Below are 17906 nucleotides of genomic sequence, written 5' to 3'. Positions count from 1 at the left end.
AGGGAGCCAATGAAGGGAAGCTAAAATAGGAGAAATTTGATCTCTCTTTTTAATTGTCATCAGAACTCTTGCTGCAGCATTTTGAATCAGCTAAAGGCTTTTAACTGCATTTTGCGGACATCCTGATAGTAACGAATTACAATAGTCCAGCCTTGAAGTAACAAATGCATGGACTAGTTTTTCAGCGTCACTCCTGGATAGGATATTTCTAATTTTGGCAATGTTCCGGAGATGAAAGAAGGAAATCCTAGAAACCTATTTAATATGGAATTTAAATGACATGTCCTGGTCAAAAATAACACCAAGGTTTTTTACTTTATTATCAGAGGTCAATTTAATGCCGTCCAGGTTAAGTGATTGACTAAGCAGTTTCTTTTTTAAAGACTCCGGTCCAAAGACGACAACTTCTGTCTTGTCTGAATTTAGAAGCAAAACATTTAACGTCATCCAAGTTTTTATGTCTTCAAGACCTGCTTGTAGTCTATCTAACTGGTTGGGCTCATCAGGATTTATGGATAAGTAAAGCTGAGTATCATCAGCGTATCAGTGAAAATTTATCCCATGCTGCCTGATAATTTGACCTATTGGAAGCATATATATAGTACAGAAAATTGGCCCAAGTACTGAACCCTGTGGTACTCCACAATTAACCCTGGAGTTTAAAGATGATTTATCATTTACATGAACAAACTGGAATCTGTCAGACAGATAAGATTTAAACCAGCCTAGCGCTGTTCCCCTGATCCCTACAGCATATTCCAGCCTTTCTAAGAGAATATTGTGATCGACTGTATCAAATGCAGCACTGAGATCTAACAGAACCAGAACAGACACAAGTCCATTATCTGAGGCCATAAGAATATCATTAGTGACTTTCAGCAGAGCTGTTTCAGTGCTATGATGGGCTCTGAAACCTGACTGAAACTCTTCAAACAGGTCATTGCTGTGTAAATGCTCACACATTTGATTAGCAACAATTTTCTCAAGAATTTTAGATAAGAATGGAAGATTGGATATAGGTCTGTAATTTTTCAAGTAATCTCGATCAAGCTAAGGTTTCTGTAATTAAAAGTAAAGGTTTAATTACAGCTAACTTAAAAGCCTGTGGTACATATCCATTTACTAAAGATAGATTAATCATATCTAAAATGGGGCTGGTAATCAGAGGGAACACTTCCTTAAATAATTTGGTTGGGATTGGGTCTAACATACAAGTTGAAGGTTTAGATGAAGCTAATATTTCTGATAACTCAGGAAGCTTCACAGGATCAAAACAGTCCAGTTGTTTAAAACCATTTCACCTCCATCCTCACATGCTGCTGACATCCTGATGAACCTACTGGTGGAATTTCCTCCTCTATTGCAAGGTTGAAAGTGATGGTGGAGGTGCAGAAACCTTCAAATATATAGGGAAATTTTCCAGAGCTTTATGAAACATCCTGTGACAGATGTGATTCTGTGAGATACAATACATTGTTATAGGATGGCTGGAGGGTAACAGAGGGGGAAAACCTATTTGGCAAATGCAAAAGGCACAGTAACATCACTATTGCCTTCGCACTAAAATTTGGCTTTCCATATTTTCTGTTATCCAGCTGATTTTGAGCCATTGCTGAGGTTATGGAGGCTGTAGGGCTACCTTGTCTCATGTTAATGGGGACTTGGCTCTTTAGGAGCTGTTTGGGGACATGAAGGTGCAGCAAGGTTTTGATGAAGGAATTATATCTCAGGGCTATCCCGGAAACACCTCAGATTATCCCATGATGAGCTGAAGTCTGCAGATCATCGAACAAGTCTTAAATTGAAGTAATTTTTGCAATAGAATTAAATAACACATTTTTATTATGTTTATTAGAGCGGTCTTGTATGCACAGTATGATTTTAAACGTGGTAGTATAAATATTTTGAAAAAAATTATATTTACCTGCTGTTCAATGCTGCTCAGTGCTAGCGTCTTAATTCCTGTTGCTATGCAGAGTTAATATTTAACTGAAAAGTTTTTTAAGTTATCTCTCTTCTTGTGCCAGTTCTAATTCACCAGTTAAGTCAGGCTTTCTTGTCTCGGCAGTGCAGCCTGGAACCTGTATTCAATAAAAAATAATGAGATTTTATGAAAGATTCCAAACAGAAGCACAACCACTCTGTCTGCCTTTAAAATGACTGGGAATATCCCAAGATCATTACTGGGAATGAGAGGATTTGGAACGCCTGCTGTCTTTTAGTGCACTATTAGTTAAAACAGTCGTAATAGTCACAATCTTCTCAGAGGATGTAATTTATACCTCCTTTATGGATTTTTTTTTTTTTGATGTCATGTAAATTTACTGGCACACTATTGGCCGCAGCTTCAGAGCTGAAGTGAGGTGACCCTCTTTCATTCAAGATAAAACTCTCACGCTCTGCTGCCAGATGTCAGTCGTTACATGGAAATAATGAATCGCTGAGACATTCTGTCCAACCTGCCCATGTATTCAGACCAAGAGATCAGATCATGTAAATTCAGACCAAGCAAGAAATATGACCTCGGCTATATATGCCCTGTGTTACTGCTGTGAACTAAAGAGAATTATTGAAGTTAACGTTGTGGAACAAAAACCATTAATGTTTAACAAGGTTTCAGACCCTTTTTTGCAGTGGCCCTTGTTTGGATGTTTTTACATGGATCTGTTTATCACTAACGAATATCAACACCGTATTGCTTTTTTTCTAGCTGTTTCTAGCTTCCAGAATCATAATGTACTTTACTGAAGAATTAACTAATATGCATTTTTGTTGAATCCAATCTTGGAAATCAATGAGGCCTAAATTATTGGTCTTCCCAGTGGATTTTCTTGGCAATATTTACTGAAACAATACCCTTTAACATTCTTTCTCAAATTACAATAACGTTTTTTATTTGCTTCTCATTCTCAAGGAAATTAAACTTTTTATTCTCTATTGTCACCTTGACTAGTTAAAGCAATCCAAACATAGCCGGTGAGGTCATGTTGTAAAAACATGTCCAATCTGCCATTAAAAAAACCATTATTCCAATTCATCTTAAACCATAATTTACCACCCAGTGTTTTGGTCCTTGTAATTCCTTTTGGCTTGTTAGATATGAGGGTAAAATATGTCATAGTATCGTGGAATATTGTGGGACAATTAGGTTGATCTGTTTAGATTTTTCTGAATGTAATGTTGTATGTTTCTTAACTAGTTAAGAGTTTTAATATAAAATATCTGTTTAATAAGATTTCCTGTAGAGATTCTTGAAATCCTGCTTAGATTAAGGAAAATTCGACTGTTTGGAATATGGAAAAATAATAGAGCAATGCCCATTTTTAAATCTGTAATTGGCATCTGCATGTATGACAGCAACCCAACAGCAACATGAAAGGCTAGATATGAGTATGCCAAGAGGCATAAGTGCTGTGATTTAATATCAATGCACCAGATATGGCTTTCTGAATGGTTTCTAAATTAAATATTAATTAATTAAATATATTAGTGTTGTTTTTTTTAAAATGGATAAAAACTTGTTTTCTTTCCATTATTTAAGGTATGGAAAAGTTACATTTATGTCCTTTTAGACCATTTGTCATTTTATACAAATAAATGTTTGCATAAGATAATTTTAAATTTGAGAGTTGTCAATAGTTTCAAAAAGAAAACGAAAACATAGCTTCTGTCATATCTGATGCTTTTTGTGCAATTTATTTTTATTTTTTTAATAACCTAAATTAGCTGTTTCTATGAAACGTTAGAAGTCATCCAAGTGTAAAAATTAAAGAAAACTTAACTAAAGCAACTATACATCTGGCTGCAGAAATGAAGCTACAAGCTGAAACCATAGCAACCATGCATAGAGACAAGAAATGATTGGGTGTGAGGGCAGAGCTCAGTTCAGCTTATTTTAATTGACTGTTTTTAAAGAAAAAAATGCGTTAAAAAGAGATCTGTTCTTTGACTCTTATAAAAATGTAATAACTAATACATTTATACTCAAAAAGTCTAAAAATGTATTTTTGAAGTATGGAAAGGTCACCAGTATGAAATATATTTGATATTTTGCAGTTAATCAGAGACCTTGGACCTCTAGAATGGGTTTTCAACACCCCTAAACATCACAGAGTTCATCATGGTTAGTCAATCAAATGTAATGGCATAATTCTTTATTAACTACATCAAACATGTTATAAACTTTAAAAGCTTGATAATTGTTGTATAATTTGTCTCCAACAGGAAGGAACCTATATTGCATTGATAAGAACTATGGAGGAATTCTTATTATTTGGGACAGATTGTTTGGTAAGACAATTCGTTTTTTTATTTCACTGCCTCTTACATCCTACTATGAGACTCTGAATGGGAATATAGGCAAATTGTTGTTTTGTCATTTTAGTTTTTATAACAGTTTTAGCTCAAAGTAATACTTCAAACACAAATTTAAAGCTTTGCTACAGCTTATTGATTGTCTGTCTTTGTCTTCAGAATCAGTTCTGATGTGTGTATCTGTAGTACTGGCTTCAGTCTCGGTCTGCCACATGATCCTTAATGGAAACTATAAGTTTATGTATTACTCATTACTTGATTGATGAGAGGAAGCTATATATAAGACGAAGGGTTGGCTGCAGATTTGCAGAAAATGGGTTACGAGAAAGATTTCTAGTGTGCTTCACTCTAAAATGTCATCCATCATGGATGGATGGATGGATGGATGGATGGATGGACGGACCAAGAATCTCATATTTTTTTCTGCCTGGGGTCCTCAGGTACCTTTGCTGCCGAGTCAGATAAAGTCATATATGGCCTGGTGTTCCCCATCAGGAAGTTTGAAATCATCTACGTTCAGGTTAGTCCTCCATCTTTTCTGTTCCTGCTGTAAGTCATGCGTCTGTCAATCAGCCAATCTGATAATGAGCACCTTCTATAGATGACGTTTGAGGTCATGTTCCCTTTGCTGACTCTGGGTCCTTTTTGCGACCATAACATTATTACTATATTCCAAACAAACTGCCCAGCTGAGGTCAAAAAGGCCAAAAAAATAAAATACCAGGTGGATGTTATAATTAGTGTTGTTGCCTGTACTGTTGGAAGAGCACAGCATGAGCAATGTTCTGCCTAATGACAGCAGAAACCCTGCAGCTCTAGATTATTTATTGCAGCTCTTTGTTTGGTTGCATTTCAGGTAAATGTTTTGTTATATCTCATATCTGACTTGTGTTTCATTTTCTTTCAGTTGCACTATTATGTATATTTGTGGAAGAAATCCAGAGCTTACGAAACAATCAGTAACAAAGTGTCAACTTTCATCAAAGGCCCGAGCTGGAAGCCTGGTAAACCTCGTCTTGGTGACCACGTCGACAATCCCAAGGTTTGTAACAATCTTGACCAACAACAAAAATAATTTAAAAAAGCCCTCAGGCTTCATTACCAATCATTTTATCACACACAAAACACAGGCCTGAATGACTCAGAGCATTCTTTCTTGAAGGATTCATATATTTTACAAGTTTTACAAGAAACGGCCACATGAAAATAAAAGCTGCACAGCCTCTGTAAAGGCGTCACAATAACTTCAGTTTCATCGTCTTTAAACAGAGTTTGCAGGACTAAAACCGCATGTAGTAAACTGTGACTGTGTGTGTGTGTATGTGTATGTGTGTGTGTGTTGGAGCAGAGAAAAATAAAGGTTCAGTGGTTTGCTTTGAAATAACGCCTTTGGTGTCACACATTTAGTCCCACAAACGAACAAGAAAAAAAACCTTCTCTGACTTTGCATCCCTTTAAGGCCATTAAAGAGATTTTACATTTGGGAAAAGTGTAACTTTCAGTGAAATATCTTGGCTTTATGAAGGTGATTTTTGCTGATGGTGCAAGAAAGAACAGAGAGGAGACTGACTTAAGATGAAGTGTTGCCTGCCTGTTTTGCTGTTGAGAATAAGCAGAGCAGAAGGCTGGAATACCTACATGGTTGGGTTGGGATGTTGGAGAACCCACATGTGATGGTTCGGTTCTTCAAGATCATAGGGAAATCCTGGAATTACAGGACATTTCGAAATGTTTTACATTGAAAAGATTTCAGTTTCATCATAAAACCTTGCGGATTCATTACTTATCATTTCAGACACGACCGAGTTAGAAAACAAAAAGAAAAATGTTCAGATAGGGGAAAGACTGAGTGTTCCTCACTGTTTGGCAGAAGCAACTGCGGATGATAAATCCAATCTTTATAATGGAACACAAGAAGCTGATTGTGCCGAAAATTTAAGGTCACATCTAAAATTGTTAGCCTGTTTTTAACTCAATCGTACTCGTACTCCTGTGTGAAATTATTGGGCAAATATTAGTTTGCAGAATTATAATGCAACAAAATGCTAAATTAAACTTTTGTTAAAGTGAAAACAATAAACAATTAACCTAAAATTTACAGACAAACATTTTTCACAAAATCCAGTGACCATTATAGCCACCATTCTGTTTATTAACAGTCACAAAGCCTCCATTTATAATCTGTCATCTGTTGACCATCTTTCTGTGTAGCACCAACCACAGCCTCTCAAACAGTATGTTTCTTCAGCAGTTCTCAAACGGGTTTAGGTCAGGGGAGGAACGGGCCCATGTCATCATTCTTTCATCTTTAAGGCCTTTACATGACTAGCCCTGAAATGGAGTATTTTGATGCATGTGATGGACCATTGTCCTGCATAAAACTCATGGAAGATGCAAATGTTGTCCTGAAGCACTGCTTGAAGAAAATGTCTTCTTAAAACTGACAGCAGGTTTGGGATTTAACAGAATCCATTAACACAGTGACTGAGTCAAGGCTAGCTCTCTCCCACTGCTCACCGGTCGGTGTGATGTATGTTGTGCCCATGACTCCGAACACTAGGTGCAGCCTGGCACCTAGGTTGTTGTGCTCCTGCAGAGTGTTAGGAGGAGAAGAAATAAAGAAAAACACAGAGGTTAATCAGAACAGGCCTCCGTGTGTTTTGATTTAAGTTATATACTATTACCGTCGGTGCCCGTAAATGGCTTCCATTTGGTATTACCACTTCCAGTTCGTTCAGTTCGAACCACTCTGTCCGCTGTGGTTCTTGCAGATATTCAAAAAGAAGGACCAAGTACCAGTAACTAATAGAAAACCCTAAAAACAGTGTAGAGTCGAGTAGTTACCTGTGGAAAAGGGGCTCATTTAATTTCCATCTTTAACCCACAAAGGTCTAAATAGCTTATAACAGTAGCCCACTTCCCTACAGTACATTGAGAGTCCCTGTCATCTCATCAGTCTTAAAAGTTTTAAAAATCATGCTTCAGATATTTCTTGCCCCTTCCTTGACGTTTCAACCTATGTGACCTTCCTTATAATTGAGTATACAGTGTAAATATCTTTAAAAGCAGACATAAATAAATATAGTGTAACACGTTGAAATTACATTAAGCAGGGGAAAGTATGGAATATGATCTAAGTATTTTCCAGGTACGGATAAGTATGGATATGACGGTCAAGAATGGAATAATTTTTTTAATAAATCTATATTAAAATAATACTTTATGCCCCATTCCCATTTTCTAAAAGTTAAAGTAACCTGAAGTTGATGATTTCAAAAGTCTAGATGAGGAACACCAGGCATATATGACTTAATCCAACTTTGCATTAAAGGTACGTGAGGAACACGTGCAGAACCAAATGAGATTCTTGGTCCATTAGTCAGTGAGTCAGTCATTTCTTCAGGTTGCATATTAAAATTCTGACCTCCGCAGAAATGTATGCGGTAACATAATATTGAACCTTCTTATTCTTATTCTGTTCTTATATTTCAAAAAGAATACAAACTGGATATTTGACCCTGGAAAAGCATGACATTTTAAAATGATAAATGTTTAGTGCTTTAATTAAACCTGTTTATTTTTTTGGGTCAGGTAACTGGAAATGAAGTACCTCATGATCCCAACTGGTCGCTGTCTTTTCAAGTGTACGTGGGCGTACATTTTCTGCTGGTGCTCTGGACCTACCACGAGTTGTTTGAAAGCAAAATGGTATGTATCTCTCACACTGATATATCATTTAAAACATTAGTTAGAAATATTAGCTAGTGTAAACTAGATTTTGATGTTACTCATAAAGAATAGGATGGCCAGTAAAGGTGGTTTAGAACACTCAGCTTTATTTTGCCTGAGCTCTGTGTGTTTGTTTGCCGACATTATTTAAGCTAATTAAGCAGTTTGTTGTGGCTTCTTTATGGTGGAGTCGAATCTTGTACTTATCTGGCAGTAAAAGACTAACTCAGCCTAACATCATGACAGGATGACGGATCGGCATTCCCTTTTTAAACAACCTTTGTCTATTATTTTCCACTCGACAAGCCAAGAGACCCCCTTCATCCAGCCTGGGGTAAAAAGAGGGAAACAGGTCTCCTCAGGAGTTATCTTTGGAAGCTTTTCCTTCCCTACAGGCATAGTTCTGGTTAGCCCAAAAGTGCTGTCACACCCATCCTCTTTACAACTCCAAAATAAAGGGTCCTGTCTTTTCCTTTTCTGATCGCTACCTCTACAGGGCTCTTACACTTGTGGTCCCCTTTCAAAACACACACAAACACACACATGCACACCCACACACACACGCATGTCTTCTCTTCTGACTTGAGGGTTCCCCTCCCTCTTGGCGAATGAAACACCAGCTGGTGGTCCAGCAGTGAACACAAACGCTTTAATTGTCGAGTCAACCATTTCCCAACCCAAATAGCCTTCAGGATGCAGCAATCAGGACTTGGAGGGGAAAATAACAAAGTGAGCTCCTTGGCTGAACAATAAATCATGTCACTGTTATGTATTTATACCCACATGTTCCTGGCCGGTTATTTAGTCTGACAATTGATGATACGCTGTTGGACAGTATATGGCCTCTGCGTTAATTCAAAGCTATAAAAGAATAAAAACAAGTGAAGCCACTCTTCAATTACATCATCATTAGGTCAACATGCATGCTTTATTATAGATTTGATAAAGAGATGCTATTACAGGCTAAGATTTAACTGACGGTGACGTTAGTTCTTATTTCTGACAAATCAGGAAATTTGAGTCCTCTGTTCGGTAAAAAACAAAAGTACTATGAAGTTAATATATTTAAATTAATACAAGGCTGATACACTTACTGTAAACTAATTTTTTGTTGTTTATATTAAGTCTTGCAGGCAAGAGAAATGAGCAGAAGTCTTATATCCATTTCATGGTTTTTGAGGTCCAAACTGCATGTAGAGTTTGTTTCTTTCTTAAGAAGAGACATGCATCTCTTTCACATGATAATAAAATGATGTAAAGGGAATAAAATGTTTGTAAAAAAGTATCTTTTTTCTATTACAGAATAATAAAAGGGTTAGGGATAGGGATAGGGTGGGGTTGGGGTTATACAAATGTTTAAAATCATGTATACCCATCACAATAATCAGCTGGACAAATTTTATTGGCATTACAACTGTCAAGTCCTGTTAATGATATCTGACCAGCTTTTTGCAGTTTTCCACTGGTATTTCGATTATTTATCTTTGGTGATGAGCTCCAAGTGTTTGAATGTGGAAGGCCTCATTGCCACCAATCTAATGTTTAGCTTCCTCCACAGATTCTCTAAATTCAAGGCTACTCAAACACACTGATATTGTTTGCAGTCAAAAGAAACGTGTTGGAGATTACTTTAATAATTTGAGGCCTATCTGTCTGTCTGTATGTTTGCCACAATGATTAAAGAAAAGTCACTGTGTTTAAATCCAGTATTGCATTTGTTAAAAGTTGAACTAAACCCGATGTAAAAGTATAACCCCACCCCCACACAAATTTTGTAAAATGCCACCAAAGTGGGTAGTGCCAAGAGACACTCAGGGGCACAGATCGATCTTTTGAGGTGGAGGATTTTTCACCCCTCTTGTCACTGGAGGTTGAGGGAGGCTTAATGGAGTCCAGCTGGCTGAGCCGCTCACTCAAGGCTCTGACCCAGTGATGCCTGAAAGCCGGCATTGCCACGGCAGTGGAGGACAGAACAGGGTCGTGTGTGTGAGCAAGATGGTTTTATACCCGAATGTGGGGGCTGTCATAGACATGTACCAAGCTGTATTGTTTAAACCAATAGGAAAACTGAATTGCAGTAGGCAACCCAAAAAGGGCAGTACTAAGACGGTTTTAGGACAAATATAGGAGAATTAAAAAATCTTTCTTGAAAATGTAAAAAACAAATGCACAGTAACATAAAGATAGCACCTTTAAGGCCCACTTGATTTAGGCTGTAGTTACCCTTTAATGTATCCACTTGTGAGCAGCATTTCATACTCTAGAGTGACTGACTTGAAATTAGTTTGAAACTGCTTTATAACCCTTCCCGAATTTAGTAGCAGAAATAATTGCTTCTCTAATCTCTGATGTATTTCCAGCTTAGCATTGTGTTTACATACGACTCTATGCTCCAGAGCGGCAAAACTCTTGCTCATAGAGACTGACGACCAGTCCAGGGTCTGGTATCATTGCTGGAATCAACAATGGATGGAAGGATATCTAACTGTGGTTGAACGGTGTTAGGGGTTAATTAAATTGGCTGACTTAGCAAAAACATTGTGTTATGGTTATAACATAACTGGTTTGCTTATGGGTAAAAGGACTCTCCAGCCATGATTATCCCTGTAACATCCCTAGACATCCAGTGTTTGGGGGGCTATACACCAGGGTTGTGCTTTAACTGCAATAATGTTGCATAAAACTGAACTATATGAAGTTGCAAAAGATTTCTTAGTTAACGTCTGTGTCCTGGGACTGTATGGATAAGTTGTTTTCTTTTGTCTATCCTATTTTGAAACAGTTAGGACACAATGAATGACAAATTCAGTTCTGTGTAATAATTTTCTACATCAAAGCAACAGCATCTGAGCTGACATTGCTGCCACTTAAACAGCCAACTAAGAACATGTTTTCAGTGCAACTTACTGAAATAACATTTCAGAACAAAGTACCGTAGTATTTTTTTGTTTCAGCTGATCAACAGACCACGTTTTCCAACATTTATAATAATGGAAGAAATAATAGCCTCATTAATGAGCTAATCTGCTTTTTGTCAGGAGACAGAGTAATAACAGCAATTTCAGTTCTTACAGTTCTGCCACCAGATGTAGAGTTAACATTTTGGGGGACCACAGCTGGTACAGAAGCAGGATGCTGGACCACCTAATTTAAAAATTACATTTTTTTCTGTAAAGTTTCTGAAGGTAAATGTTTACTAGAGTCTGAACTTTTGAGCTGACATTATCCTGCTCTGATATCAGGGTTTTTGTTCATGCTGGTAAAACTATGAAATTTGATATGTTAGTATTTCCCCGGTTTGGATATACATGAAATTACCAATTAAGTGTATGGAACAATATTTGTATTTACAGGCTTTGTTCTTTATTCCATTATCTAAATTTTGTGTCCTTCCTTACTTTTCCATTTTTTTCCTTCCCGGTATCCTTGTTCCCTTCCTTGTGCCCTTCCTTTCTTGTCTTAACTCAGCTCTTTCTGTCCTTTCTGCCTTCCTTCCATGTGTCCTTCCATTATTGGGGTTTGGAGCAACATTTTTTGGGTGGCTATTAATCATTTATTTAGGCAGAAGCTCAAAACACCCACCAACTGATTTGTTGGACACTATAATTGTATTCTCATGTACTCCCTTATGAAGGCTTAGGTGATATACATTTATGAATCATCATGCTAGGCTAAGCGTAAAGATACACTCTATGGTTGCGTCCGGTGGATGGGTTTATTTAATCCTGACTGTATACAGTGTCTCCTCCTGGGTACGGGAGCAGTGAGATTTGGCTTTTAGTCTCTGTGTTGAGCGTCAGAGAAACATAAACCCAGGCTTATAGCCCGCGGCATCCTCAGGGACACTCGGCTTCCAGCTGCTGCCCGCAGCCAAGGCCTTAGGTTAGAGAAAACATATTAGCTCCATGACTTTATGTGTTTGTGTGAATGTCCTAAATAGCTGGGAAATGTTCAGTGGGAGTCTGGATGGGATCTTTGCTCCAGCGTTGGTTGTTTTGGCTCCATTTACGGGATTTGTACTGTAGTCTCTTCATCTATGGTCAAGTCCCCTGTTAAGACCCATCCAAGATGACCAGACCATCTATGTAAACTGGGCATGTCTGAGTCCAATAACTACAGTGTTGAATGGGTGCCAGTGCACTCACTCTGAAGGTCAGACATGTTATGGTTGGCATTGCCAAATAAAAAGTTAAACAGCCATGTGTTTGATGGCTGCTCTCCCATTAAGGTCTCCTGTGTGACCTCACCAATCATGATATTGATTTAAGGTTTTTATTTTTATTATGTTTTGTCCTCACAATATTTCACATGGAAATCTTATGTCTGTCCTAGGTACTGTCCCAGTTAGCTATTCTCGGGATGACCAGCTATGTTTTGCTCACCCTCACCTCCCTGGGCTTCATCATCGAACAAAGGTACAGTTTGTTCATTGCTTTCAGTATAACAGTTTCTAACATTGTGAAAGAGATTTACTACAGTGCTGTAAATGTATTTCAACATACTTTTTTTCTTTTTTGTCAAACCTAATTTGTTTCAGATTACCAAACTAATTTTATTATCAAATGGAGATAAGCTCGGGAAAAAAAAACTGTTTTCAAATGATCTCAAACCAACCTGTCACTATGTGAAAGTAATTGCCCTACGTATTAATTTATGCATTGACTATAATAAACCACATTTTTTGTTCAATTTCCCTTGCCACACGCAGACCAGAATACTGCCTGACCTTTAGAATTGAGAAACCACTTAAACAGAACTTATCTGACAACATGAAGTAGGCTAAAAGATCTCAAACACAACACGCCCCAGTATACCATACCATACCAACTTTATTTCTAAAACGCTTTAAAACAGCCCCAGCTGAAACAAAGTGCAGCACATAACTGCAAACTATTAACACACTGTTAAATTAACACACATTAAAGAAAAGGCGTACATAAATATGGCATAAAAACAGTAGAAGATTAAACACAAGAAAACCAATTAAAACAAACAAGGTCAAAACTAAGTCTTGATAATGTTGAAAGCCAAAGAATAAAAACAGGTTTTAAAAGTAGTAGTAGGTAGTGAAAGAGCCTCTCTTATGTGCAGGGGTAGAGCCCCCCTCTGAGCCTTCTCAGAGACCTTGATACCTGAAGGAGCTGCTGTTTGGCTAACAGAAGGTAAATAGATATGAAGAAGCTCAGAGAGGTACAGCTGTGTAAGATAATTCAAACATTTTAAAACCAAAATAAGTTTAAAATTAACTGCACAGGCAACCAGTGGAGTAACACCAGAACAGGGGTCATGTGTAAGTTTTTGGAATACCAGTTAATAGTACATCCATTCCAACTTAAAGACCATTATAATAATCTAAATGGGACAAAATAAAAACATGGATTATTGTTTCAAAAGGTTGCCTGGACAGGTAAGATTTCACTTTTGCAAACCGCCGTAAGTAATAAAAGTCAATTTAAAATCACTGTCTAACCTAAAACCCAAATTGGTGATAGTTGGTTTAAAATATGCTATCAGGGGTCCTAAATCGACAGTGTTGGACTCACAGGATCGACTGGGTCAAAACACTATCACCTCTGTTTTCTTTTCATTAAAATGTAGGAAATTGTTGGCCAGTCAAACTTTAATATGCTCCAGGCAATCTGATGGGCCATTCATTGAAAAGCCGTCCTTTTGCTTTCAGGGCAGATAGATCTAGCAATCACTGTCATAGAAATGGACGGCAATATCACATCTTCATAGTATGGAACCTAGAGGGTATAGATACAACGAAAACAACAGTGACCCTAAAATTGAGCCCTGTCAAGTATGGTGGTGGTACTGCGGTGGTCAAGGGCTGCTTTGCTTCTTCAGGACCTTGAAGACTTACCCTAATTTATCGAACCATGAATTCTGCTCTCTGGCAGAAATCCTGAACTTCGAGCGCTCTATTCGTGACCTAAAGCTCAAGCAGGAGAATTATCCAAAGCGCACCTGCAAGTCTACATAGAATGGTGAAAAAATGAAGGTCTTGGAGTGGCCTAGTTAAAGTCTGGACTTACTTCTAATTGAGGTACTTTGGTAAGAGCATATGCATGCTGTTCATGTTTGAAAACTCTGCAATGTAGCTGAATTACAACAATTCTGCAAAGAATAGTGGGCCTAGATTGCTCCAGATTCCTGTCAAAGTTAATCAGTTATTACAAATATTTATAAGCAGCTGTTGTCATCAAGCATTTGCAAGTAACTCATTTTCTGGGGACATTACTTTTTCAAATAGAAACAGGTTGATTTTGCCAAATTTGTGTTTTCCCTCAATAAATTAAATCATTAGGTTATCTCTGTCTGATATTAAAATCTGTTATTATTTGAAACAATCAAGAAAAAACAGGTTGGAAATGAAGATTTATGCATACAAGTGGAATTTGATAAAATGTTTTGATTTTGACACCATTGGTCATGCAGTTGGAAATCAATCAGCTCTGGATACAAAAAGAAATGAAGAAAAAACAACAAACATTTAAAACATGCTCAGTTACTGTTGTGTTTTTTCATGTGTCCTTATTTTCAGGCCATCATCAGCTTTCTTGGAGACAGTTCGCTGTGTTATCATGGTAACACTGCTGCGGTACAACTACTTGAGATCCCCCGTGCCTTTACTCTCTGTCCCCACAGAGGTAAGCTAAACTGTCGGGTGCTACAGATTAAAATAACGGAGGCATAACTAAACATGTTGCATTTTCTATTCCACATAATGTTTTTCTTTGACAAAGCTTGGCATCTCTAATCCCTCCAATGCAACTCAACCGTAGTTGTTTTGGCTGAAGGTTTTGATATGTCAGGCTACTGGCCGCAAATGTTTTCTTGATTTACTGATTTCAGGCAACGGAAAGTTTCAAGCTGCAGAGGTCTAGCAAACTCATTGTGTTTTTCTTTGTCTTCTAACTTAGGTACCTAATTTATCCTGCTTAATACTTCTTATTATAGCTTTTTTTCTGTGTGGAGCTGTTTTCCTCTAAATCTGTCAAGTTATTATGATGAAATATTTTTAAGAAATCTCCCTTTAAGTGTTGACTGTGGCATAGTCTAGCAGCTACTACTAACCTATGTATTCTTAGTCCAACATCTCTAGCTAGATCAGTCAGTGCTTTATATGGAAATTATTTGCATGTGGCAAATCATTTGCTAGAAGGTACAGTAGGATTACACAAAACTAGCAGATCCGAAATTAATGACATGCGTGCTGCTGATTATGTATACATAAGTTATTTCATTGGCTGGGGTATGTTCAAAATAATAGCAGTGTGGCGTTTATTTAGTGAGATCATTGTTGGAGATGTGGTCCAAATGGCACAGTAAATGTACATTATCTCTGAAATTAGTTTTTCATACTTCATTCAGAATAACGTTATACTTTATTTATATACCTTCTTATATATGTTATTAAGACATATATGGAATGGAAAACGTAATTGGAGAATGGAAAACATATAAAGAAGTGCAGAAATGTACAGCCTGCTCAGCTGAAATAATCTCAAATGCTTTAAAATGGAAATCAAACCCAGAAAGCCGTGGAAGAGAAAACTAGACGAACGAAGCCGTTCGCACACTGCTGGGCTCTAAAAGCTGGCTCATTTATTTCACTATGCTGTGGCATTAAAGTTTCAAGCTATAGCTCTTCATCAGATCAGAAAACTATGATACAGGGCCATCTTAATTACAAATTTATTTTATTTAAAACAGAAAAGCAACAGTTGCTTTTACTGCTGCTAAAATAATATATTTATTTATTTTAACAATTATACTATATATTTTGTTTTTAGAATTTTTACGGATAGAATTAGGCAGACTGATGAAATAAACACATGGGTCAGTAGCAGTTTTGTTTTCTCTTTACAGTATTACAAATTTAACAAGTTGTCAACATAGTTTAAAAACTATTGGTAGAAAGATATTGACATCAATGACTACTAACACCGTGGTCCTCCAGATCATGGTTGCATGTGCTGTCTCTTTTTCATGACTTCATGGATGCGCAACACCAATAATGCCCACTATGTAACATCCACAATCTGTGGCTCGTAGCCACCTCCTGTCCACCCATCTCAGCTGCTTAGTGAAACAGCCCTCTGATCAGAGTAGGTTGAGTTGATTGGGCAAAGGAAACTGGTTAAACAGGTTATAAAATATCTTCTCATTGAATCTTTAAATTCGCCAATTTCCAATGCTTCCCGATGATGTGATTGATAACTATTAGTCCCATGAACTACAGTTGTGAATAGTTTATATACCTTTAGCCATGTGAAGCCATAGCTTTACAGATTATTGGGGTTAGGCAATACTTGAAGCTCCATCTGTCATAAAATGCATAACAAAACTATGATTCAAATATCTGCACTCCCATTGTACCTCAGCTGTACAGCTGCAGTCTGCTCTGTAAACACATCCACCCATGCTAGCAAAGTACATCTACGGTTCATGAGGCTGGCTAAATGTCAAACAGTTCAGTCCTCTGACCCCTCAGAATATTACGCCTCCTGTGCATGAGAGAAATTTATTTTTTGTTTAACGGCTTGTCTGGTTTCAGAGTCCTGTGTGTAAAGAGGTAGTGGATAAAGTAATAACATTAAGAATACAAAGCTTTTGTCCACTGCTTACAGCATGTCCTAAACTCTTACTCGGAATTGAATATTTATGTATCTGCCAACATAGAATAGTTAATTTACCACTATATTTTTGAAAAGTGGAACTGTCTACATTTGTTTTATGTTTTTTTAGCGCTTCTTTCACTTTCCTCTCCTGGTTTCCACCCACCAGCACATGTAAGAATAGGTTTTTTCACAATGCCATTCCTATGTGTGGCCCATTTTACTCTTAAACTGCTGCCACGTATTCAGTTCGATTCAAATTCAATTCAAATTCAAAATTACTTTATTAATCCCAAAGGGAAATGAAATGTTGTTGTAGTTCATTATGAAGGTTTCCTCAAAGAGCCGTTGTAGATGCTTATGGCTGTGGGTAGGAAGGATCTCCTGTAGCGCTCCGTCTTACAGCAGATCTGAAGAAGCCTCTGACTGAAGACACTCTGTTGTTGTAGGACAATCTCATGAAGAGGATGCTCAGGGTTCTCCATAATGTTCTTCATTTTATGAAGAATCCTTCTTTGCACAATGATCTCCAGAGGTTCCAGAGGAGTCCCCAGAACAGAACCAGCCTTTTTTATCAGCTTGTTGAGTTTTTTTTAGTCCCTGGCTCTGATGCTGCTTCCCCAGAGATCACACCCTCCACAACAGACTTATAGAAGATATGCAGCATCTTGCTGCAAACACCAAAGGACCTAAGCTTCTTCAAGAAGTACAGTCTGCTCTGTCCCTTCTTGTAGATAGCTTCACAGTTGCATCTCCACTCCAGTCTGTTGTCCAGGTGAACACTGAGGTATTTATACTCCTCCACCACCTCCACTTCTTCTCCCATGATGGAAATAGTTTTTGACTTATTCCTGTTTCTCTTAAAATCTACAATCATCTCCTTTGTTTTAGTCACGTTCAAAATTAGATGATCGTTTCCACACCATGCCACAAAGCGGTCCACCACCTTCCTGTACTCAGCGTCTTGTCCATCTACTGGAAGTCTGAGGTGTACAGAGTGAAAAGGAATGGTACAGTCTCCTGTGGTGCTCCTGTGCTGCTGACTACCTGGTTAGACTCACAACCCTTCAGTCTCACAAACTGTGGTCTGTTTGTCAGGTGGTCTTTGATCCAGGAGATTGTCGAGGCCTCCACCTGAGTCTTCTGGAGTTTCTGACAAAGCAAATCAGGTTGGATTGTGTTAATGTTATGATTCTGGCAGTCTGCTCTACCCTGTCTCCCTGGCTGCAATCAGCAGAT

General features: G+C 37.7%; 1 protein-coding gene across 1 annotated transcript in view; it reads left to right on the top strand.

Annotated features, from left to right (window-relative positions):
- Nucleotides 1–17906, top strand: part of agmo (alkylglycerol monooxygenase) — an 80072-nt gene that overhangs the window by 40205 nt on the left and 21961 nt on the right. Inside the window, exons 6-12 of the mRNA XM_047360043.1 lie at nucleotides 4057–4123; nucleotides 4225–4290; nucleotides 4755–4834; nucleotides 5222–5356; nucleotides 7906–8022; nucleotides 12376–12458; nucleotides 14591–14696. Coding sequence (XP_047215999.1) covers nucleotides 4057–4123; nucleotides 4225–4290; nucleotides 4755–4834; nucleotides 5222–5356; nucleotides 7906–8022; nucleotides 12376–12458; nucleotides 14591–14696 — 654 coding nt within the window. The remainder of the gene's footprint in view (nucleotides 1–4056; nucleotides 4124–4224; nucleotides 4291–4754; nucleotides 4835–5221; nucleotides 5357–7905; nucleotides 8023–12375; nucleotides 12459–14590; nucleotides 14697–17906) is intronic.

The sequence above is a fragment of the Girardinichthys multiradiatus genome, chromosome 3, assembly GCF_021462225.1.
Source record: "Girardinichthys multiradiatus isolate DD_20200921_A chromosome 3, DD_fGirMul_XY1, whole genome shotgun sequence".
NCBI classification, from domain to species: Eukaryota; Metazoa; Chordata; class Actinopteri; order Cyprinodontiformes; family Goodeidae; genus Girardinichthys; species Girardinichthys multiradiatus.
This window is presented reverse-complemented; position numbering and strand designations above follow the sequence as displayed.